Genomic DNA, 9,492 nt, shown 5'->3' on the forward strand with positions numbered 1-9,492 from the left:
ACAATGTCATCATCGTCATCATTTATAACAGATACAATGTCATCATCGTCATCATTTATAACAGATACAATGTCATCATCGTCATCATTTATAACAGATACAATGTCATCATCGTCATCATTTATAACAGATACAATGTCATCATCGTCATCATTTATAACAGATACAATGTCATCATCGTCATCATTTATAACAGATACAATGTCATCATCGTCATCATTTATAACAGATACAATGTCATCATCGTCATCATTTATAACAGATACAATGTCATCATCGTCATCATTTATAACAGATACAATGTCATCATCGTCATCATTTATAACAGATACAATGTCATCATCGTCATCATTTATAACAGATACAATGTCATCATCGTCATCATTTATAACAGATACAATGTCATCATCGTCATCATTTATAACAGATACAATGTCATCATCGTCATCATTTATAACAGATACAATGTCATCATCGTCATCATTTATAACAGATACAATGTCATCATCGTCATCATTTATAACAGATACAATGTCATCATCGTCATCATTTATAACAGATACAATGTCATCATCGTCATCATTTATAACAGATACAATGTCATCATCGTCATCATTTATAACAGATACAATGTCATCATCGTCATCATTTATAACAGATACAATGTCATCATCGTCATCATTTATAACAGATACAATGTCATCATCGTCATCATTTGTAACAGATACAATGTCATCATCGTCATCATTTGTAACAGATACAATGTCATCATCGTCATCATTTATAACAGATACAATGTCATCATCGTCATCATTTATAACAGATACAATGTCATCATCGTCATCATTTATAACAGATACAATGTCATCATCGTCATCATTTATAACAGATACAATGTCATCATCGTCATCATTTATAACAGATACAATGTCATCATCGTCATCATTTATAACAGATACAATGTCATCATCGTCATCATTTATAACAGATACAATGTCATCATCGTCATCATTTATAACAGATACAATGTCATCATCGTCATCATTTATAACAGATACAATGTCATCATCGTCATCATTTATAACAGATACAATGTCATCATCGTCATCATTTATAACAGATACAATGTCATCATCGTCATCATTTATAACAGATACAATGTCATCATCGTCATCATTTATAACAGATACAATGTCATCATCGTCATCATTTATAACAGATACAATGTCATCATCGTCATCATTTATAACAGATACAATGTCATCATCGTCATCATTTATAACAGATACAATGTCATCATCGTCATCATTTATAACAGATACAATGTCATCATCGTCATCATTTATAACAGATACAATGTCATCATCGTCATCATTTATAACAGATACAATGTCATCATCGTCATCATTTATAACAGATACAATGTCATCATCGTCATCATTTATAACAGATACAATGTCATCATCGTCATCATTTATAACAGATACAATGTCATCATCGTCATCATTTATAACAGATACAATGTCATCATCGTCATCATTTATAACAGATACAATGTCATCATCGTCATCATTTATAACAGATACAATGTCATCATCGTCATCATTTATAACAGATACAATGTCATCATCGTCATCATTTATAACAGATACAATGTCATCATCGTCATCATTTATAACAGATACAATGTCATCATCGTCATCATTTATAACAGATACAATGTCATCATCGTCATCATTTATAACAGATACAATGTCATCATCGTCATCATTTATAACAGATACAATGTCATCATCGTCATCATTTATAACAGATACAATGTCATCATCGTCATCATTTATAACAGATACAATGTCATCATCGTCATCATTTATAACAGATACAATGTCATCATCGTCATCATTTATAACAGATACAATGTCATCATCGTCATCATTTATAACAGATACAATGTCATCATTGTCATCATTTATAACAGATACAATGTCATCATCGTCATCATTTATAACAGATACAATGTCATCATCGTCATCATTTATAACAGATACAATGTCATCATCGTCATCATTTATAACAGATACAATGTCATCATCGTCATCATTTATAACAGATACAATGTCATCATCGTCATCATTTATAACAGATACAATGTCATCATCGTCATCATTTATAACAGATACAATGTCATCATCGTCATCATTTATAACAGATACAATGTCATCATCGTCATCATTTATAACAGATACAATGTCATCATCGTCATCATTTATAACAGATACAATGTCATCATCGTCATCATTTATAACAGATACAATGTCATCATCGTCATCATTTATAACAGATACAATGTCATCATCGTCATCATTTATAACAGATACAATGTCATCATCGTCATCATTTATAACAGATACAATGTCATCATCGTCATCATTTATAACAGATACAATGTCATCATCGTCATCATTTATAACAGATACAATGTCATCATCGTCATCATTTATAACAGATACAATGTCATCATCGTCATCATTTATAACAGATACAATGTCATCATCGTCATCATTTATAACAGATACAATGTCATCATCGTCATCATTTGTAACAGATACAATGTCATCATCGTCATCATTTGTAACAGATACAATGTCATCATCGTCATCATTTGTAACAGATACAATGTCATCATCGTCATCATTTGTAACAGATACAATGTCATCATCGTCATCATTTGTAACAGATACAATGTCATCATCGTCATCATTTGTAACAGATACAATGTCATCATCGTCATCATTTGTAACAGATACAATGTCATCATCGTCATCATTTGTAACAGATACAATGTCATCATCGTCATCATTTGTAACAGATACAATGTCATCATCGTCATCATTTGTAACAGATACAATGTCATCATCGTCATCATTTGTAACAGATACAATGTCATCATCGTCATCATTTGTAACAGATACAATGTCATCATCGTCATCATTTGTAACAGATACAATGTCATCATCGTCATCATTTGTAACAGATACAATGTCATCATCGTCATCGTTTGTAACAGATACAATGTCATCATCGTCATCATTTGTAAGAGATACAATGTCATCATCGTCATCATTTGTAACAGATATAATGTCATCATTTGTAAGAGATATAATGTCATCATTTGTGAGAGATGCAATGTCATCATCGTCATCATTTGTAACAGATACAATGTCATCATTTGTAAGAGATATAATGTCATCATTTGTAAGAGATATAAAGTCATTACCGTCATCATTTGTAACAGATACAATGCCATCATCGTCATCATTTATAACAGATACAATGTCATCATCGTCATCATTTGTAACAGATATAATGTCATCATTTGTAAGAGATATAATGTCATCATTTGTGAGAGATACAATGTCATCATCGTCATCATTTGTAACAGATACAATGTCATCATCGTCATCATTTGTAACAGATACAATGTCATCATTTGTAAGAGATATAATGTCATCATTTGTAAGAGATATAATGTCATCATTTGTGAGAGATGCAATGTCATCATCGTCATCATTTGTAACAGATACAATGTCATCATTTGTATCAGATATAATGTCATCATTTGTAAGAGATATAATGTCATCATTTGTAAGAGATATAAAGTCATTACCGTCATCATTTATAATAGATACAATGCCATCATCGTCATCATTTATAACAGATATAATATCATTACCGTCATCATTTATAATAGATACAATGTCATCATCGTCATCATTTGTAACAGATACAATGTCATCATTTGTATCAGATATAATGTCATCATTTGTAAGAGATATAATGTCATCATCGTCATCATTTATAACAGATACAAAGTCATCATTTGTAAGAGATATAATGTCATCATCGTCATCATTTATAACAGATACAATGTCATCATCGTCATCATTTGTAACAGATACAATGTCATCATTTGTATCAGATATAATGTCATCATTTGTAAGAGATATAAAGTCATCATCGTCATCATTTATAACAGATACAATGTCATCATTTGTAAGAGATATAATGTCATCATTTGTAAGAGATATAATGTCATTACCGTCATCATTTATAACAGATATACTGTCATTACCGTCAGCATTTGTAACTTATCTCAATATATATATATATATATATATCAAGCTATATTCCATGGTCAGTCGGGCATTTTATATACTGTGTCAAGTCGTAGCTTAAATCGTGATCCCCATCGATCATGATCGTGAAAGACATCGAGACCACAATCGTATCCTATCGTAAGGGAGCGCATCGGTTCATGATGAACGTATCGGAACATATCTGCACGTACCAGATCGTCCCAATTCAGAGAGCCCGATCGTGATGATCTTGTCAGATCGAGACCCAGTGGTGGACTCGATCAAAACAATCCTATCGGAACGTATGTGATCGTACCTGAACGGGAGATCAGACCGTGACAGATTGTGATACCTGAAATTGACAAACGTGACCAGATCGTATCCGAGCGCAACAATCGTATCTAAACCTGAAATTTCAGAGAAATTCCACGATCGGCTATGAATGGCCAATCGTTGCGTTCGTAACGGATCGCACGACAGTGGGAACCTAGCATGACTAAAGCCGTTCCCCGTACTAACTAATTAATTAGACACATGCCGGTTTTAAAACTTCCATGATGCACTGAGTTTTCTTGAAATTGTTATGGTACTAAACACTCCAAATCTAGCAAGATAGAGCGGGGAAGTGATTTGTGCTTTTGATGAAAATCTGCCATTAAACTTGCCCCCTATACGTTTTCGAAGGTAGACAATAGCACAGTCTCCCGCTTTATCTACCAAATATGTCAGTAAAGCTGTTCTAAAGTACCTCCAAATCCGTCCCCTCGTACCGAATAGAGGTGTAATCTATCACTGTACCCCAGTCACTCTGTGAGATATGTAATACGTACCGAATAGAAGTGTACCCTATCACTGTAACCAATTCACTCTGTGAGATATGTAATACGTACCGAATAGAGGTGTACTCTATCACTGTACCCCATTAACTCTGTGAGATATGTAATACGTACCGAATAGAGGTGTACCTTATCACTGTACCCCAGTCACTCTGTGAGATATGTAATACGTACCGAATGGAGGTGTACCCTCTTACTGTATCCTAGTCACTCTGTGAGATATGTAATACGTACCGAAAAGAGGTGTACCCTATCACTGTACCCCATTGACTCTGTGAGATATGTAATATGTACGTACCGAATAGAGGTGTACCCTATCACTGTACCCCAGTTTATCTGTGAGATATGTAATACGTACCGAATAGAGGTGTACCCTATCAGTGTACCCCATTCACTCTGTGAGATATGTAATACGTACCGAATAGAGGTGTACCTTATCACTGTACCCTAATCACTCTGTGAGATATGTAATACGTACCGAATAGAGGTGTACCCTATCGCTGTATCCCATTCACTCTGTGAGATATGTAATATGTACCGAATAGAGGTGTACCCTATCACTGTACCCCATTCACTCTGTGAGATATGTAATACGTACCGAATAGAGGTGTACCCTATCACTGTACCCCAGTCGCTCTGTGAGATATGTTATACGTACCGAATAGAAGTGTACCCTATCACTGTACCCCAGTCAAAACAGGAAGTCCTTTATTCATTCTCCACATTAGAGAGTTCCACTATAAGGTATCACACTAGTAAATAGTTATAATGCTACGGTACACATATATATTGCATCCTCTTTCGTTAATGTTTTTTATTGAAAGATCTTACTGGTCTTTTTTAAATACATGATTTTTTTTATGTTATGAATGAGATGATAACATTATGACTAGAAAATCTAGCTTATTTAAAGCTTTGACTAGAAAATTAAAACTGACATAGAATAAAAAATAATTACTGACATAATTAACAAACATGTGTAACGTGATGAATAGATCTATTTTTGTCTTTAAGATGCAAAAAGGAGTTTTTGCCCTTATAACACAAAGCATCTTACCTTACCTACTTTAAAATGTCCTTTGCTGTCTTACTAAACTATAACTAAAAACTTCATTTTAAACAAAGTCAGCAAAACGTTTGGGTTTCCTGATCTCTCTGCCACATCGTGATTTAGGTGGCGAGACACACTTCGGCACTGGTGGCTGAACAGTCTCCTGTGAATTTATGCTTGTGGTTGACCGACGCGCACTGACATCATTCGGAGTAATCGGACAGTTATCGACTGGGCGATCGTCCCTTTCAGGAAACATTGGTGCGTAATGCGAATGTTCCTTAGCTTCGATAGCATGTGGCTCCTATTTGGTCTTCATCAACATTCTGGTATTGCGTCGATATTCACGCGCGCTGTCCCCGGCCTTTACGACGTATGATCGGGGGTCATTCGTTTTCCACACGAGTTCAGCAGGTTTACACCCAGTTTCGATCCGTATGCGTATCGTGTCAGTCGGTTGAATTTCCTCTTTCGCTTTAGTGCCTCTATCGTAATAGTCTTTCTGCCTATGTCGGTGGTTAAGCAGTTTCGAAGATACTTTCTCGGGATCGGAAATAGCAGGTTTCCGCAGGTTGTTAGTCATTGGCAGAAGAGTTTTCCCTCGTCTACCCATTGGTCGCTGCATGGGCGATCCGATATCCCTGTCACGCGGGGTGTTCCTAAGCTCCAACAAACTTAGGTATATGTCGTCTCCACTTTCTGCACATTTTCGTTTAACGTTTTTCACTGTCTGTACATCCTTCTCGGCAAGGCCATTGACTTGTTGATGTAGAGGTGATGACGTCACGTTGTTGATGCCGTATTTAGAAGTAAATTCTCGAAATTCGGCGCTAGTAAACTGTGGACCTTTTACGACCACGCTCGTCCTTGTGTTACGTTTCCGCGGAGCGACCTCTATAAAATTCGAAAAATAATCCACCATAACAAGATGATGGTTCCCGTCAAGCTCACAAAGATCCGTTGCGACTTTACTCCAGGGAAGTGACGGAATCGGTTGGATTACCATTGGTGCCTTGTTTCGGTGTTCGAGACACGCGCTACACCTGCTTACATTGTCTTCGATTTGTTTACTCATCCCTGGCCAAAAAACAAGTTCCCTGGTTCTTTGCTTGCATTTGATTATGCCCATGTGAGAACTGTGTACAAGTTTGAGCGTTGCTGCCCTTAGTTCGGTGGGAATGCACGTCCGTTCTCCACGTTACACGACTCCGTCGTAGGTCGATAATTCGTCTCGGTAATCCCAGTATGGTCACGCCTCTAGCGGTACGTCACCTCTGGACTCTGGCCACCCTTGGCTGATAACCTGTTTCAAGATTTTGATTTGTTCGTCGTTCCGCGTAGCTTCCGCGATCTCGTCATGGTTGCAGCAGGTTAACGTCTCTGCCGCGAAAACCATCATGTCGTCATCTATGGGTTGTTCACCGGTTTCATCTAACGGCACGGTAGCCTGCTAAGACAGTCCGCCAGGCCAATGTTCTTTCCTTTTACGTGTACTAGCGTAAACTCGTATGGCTGTAGCTTGAGCATCATGCGTTGTATTCTCATCGGCGCGGCATGTATCGGTTTACGCATAATGTTTTCCAGTGGCTTGTGGTCTGACTCGACGACGACGTCAGATTTTCCGTATAATAGTTTATGGAAACGTTCGCAACCAAACACTACTGCCCACATCTCCTTCTCAATTTGAGCATATCTCTGTTCGGCTGGCGACAGTACTCGTAACGCATATGCGACGACTCCATCTTCTTGAATGAACGCAGCACCCACTCCTTTCATGGAGGCGTCTACTGTAACTTTCACTGATTTGTTAACGTTATAGTACTTAAGCACTTTTGTTGAAGCCAACGCCGATTTTACGTTCTTGAAAGCGCGTTTCGCGTCCTCGTCCCAGTTCCATTCGCGTTTCTGCACCTCTCAAAGTGGCGCGTTTAGCTCACTTAGATTAGGTATGAACTTAGATACGTAGGCAAGCATGCCTAAGATGGTTTCCAACTCACTGTGGTTTTCTGGATCCTTCATGTGTACAATGGCCTCAATGCGTTTTTCGGTCGGTTTGAGTCCTTCGCCGGTTACACGGTGACCCACATAATCAACTTCCGGTTGAGTCAGGACACACTTTCCTTTGTTTAGTTTCAAGTTGATTGTCCGTGCCTTATCAAGGACTTTCCGAAGTCTTGCGTTGTGTTCCTCCAATATTTTGCCGTAAATCAACATGTCGTCTACTACGACCTCGACTCCATCCAAACTGCCGAAATGATTTACCATTTCCCGCTGGAATACTTCTCCTGCGCATTTCAGTCCCATTGGTAAACGTAGATATCGGAAGCGTCCGAAGGGCGTGTTGAATGTTGTCAGATATGAACTCCTTTCGGTTAACCGGATTTGATAATATCCCTTGTTCGCGTCAACGGTGGAGAAATACTTGCTGCCATGCACTCCGGTGACAACATCATCTATGCCATTCATCGGGTAATGTTCTCGTTGTACAGCTTTGTTTAGGTCGGTTGGGTCGATACTTACCCTGCCGTTTTTCTTTCGCACACATACCAAACTGTTTACCCAAGCGGTTGGTTCAGTAACGGAAGCGATTATTCCACATTTTTGAAGATTGTTAAGTTCCTTTTCGACTTGATTACGAATCGCAGCGGGTACCGGTCTCGGCGCTTGAACTACGGGTTGCACTGTTTCGTCGATTTTAATTTCATAGTTGCCTGGAATACAACCGATCTCGTCTCCAACTACGTCACTATATTCGCTGAGTATATCATCGGTGGTGAGCTGTACACTGTTAATTCTCGCAATCAACCCGAAGCGCGTACACTCGTCGCGTCCTAGCAAATTCACGTTCCGTCGAATGTCGAGCACTTGAAATTCCACGTCACGCTTGATATTTTTGTACGCACACGGTAAATTTATTTTCCCGAAAGCCTTCATCGGTTTGCCGCTCACCCCATTTATTATCGCATCGCTTTGTTGTATCGCAGACACAGATTGGAATGCCTCCGCAGTGTTCTTGGACACCACATTACACCGTGCTCCACTGTCGATCTCAACTGTAAGTTTCTTGCCAGTTACGTCGAGCGCTACTTTCCACTCGCAGTCCTCATGTGAATCGTCAGTGTCCGTTGTAAACACGTCGTGCACTGTGCATTGGTCGAACATGTTGTTTTATCCGCCATCGTCGTTTTCGTGCTCCTCATCGGCATAATGTACGTTCATCCTTGATCTGTTACCGCGTCCTCGCGCGTTATATCCTTGTCCGCGACGCACGAAATTACCACGTCCGCTTTTACCTGCACTCCTGTACGTACCACGGTTAGCTAGTCTGTATGTGCCATGGGTTGCACCATGCTGATTTGCGTTCCCTCTGCATAGATCAGATTGTTTAAAATGTCCACTTTGCCCACAATTGTCACACTGTTTATTGTATGCCGGACAACGTTGGTATTCATGATGTCTACAACACTTT

The 9,492-nt window shown here is 38.3% G+C and overlaps 1 protein-coding gene across 1 annotated transcript; it reads right to left on the reverse strand.

Annotated features, from left to right (window-relative positions):
- Positions 1–7,937: 7,937 nt before the first annotated feature.
- Positions 7,938–9,185, reverse strand: LOC110455217 (uncharacterized protein K02A2.6-like). The gene has a single exon (XM_021505203.1). The coding sequence runs from the start codon at positions 9,183–9,185 to the stop codon at positions 7,938–7,940; it is 1,248 nt and encodes a 415-aa protein (XP_021360878.1).
- Positions 9,186–9,492: the final 307 nt, after the last annotated feature.

This window comes from Mizuhopecten yessoensis, unplaced genomic scaffold (assembly GCF_002113885.1).
Source record: "Mizuhopecten yessoensis strain PY_sf001 unplaced genomic scaffold, ASM211388v2 scaffold8171, whole genome shotgun sequence".
In the NCBI taxonomy this organism is placed as follows: Eukaryota; Metazoa; Mollusca; class Bivalvia; order Pectinida; family Pectinidae; genus Mizuhopecten; species Mizuhopecten yessoensis.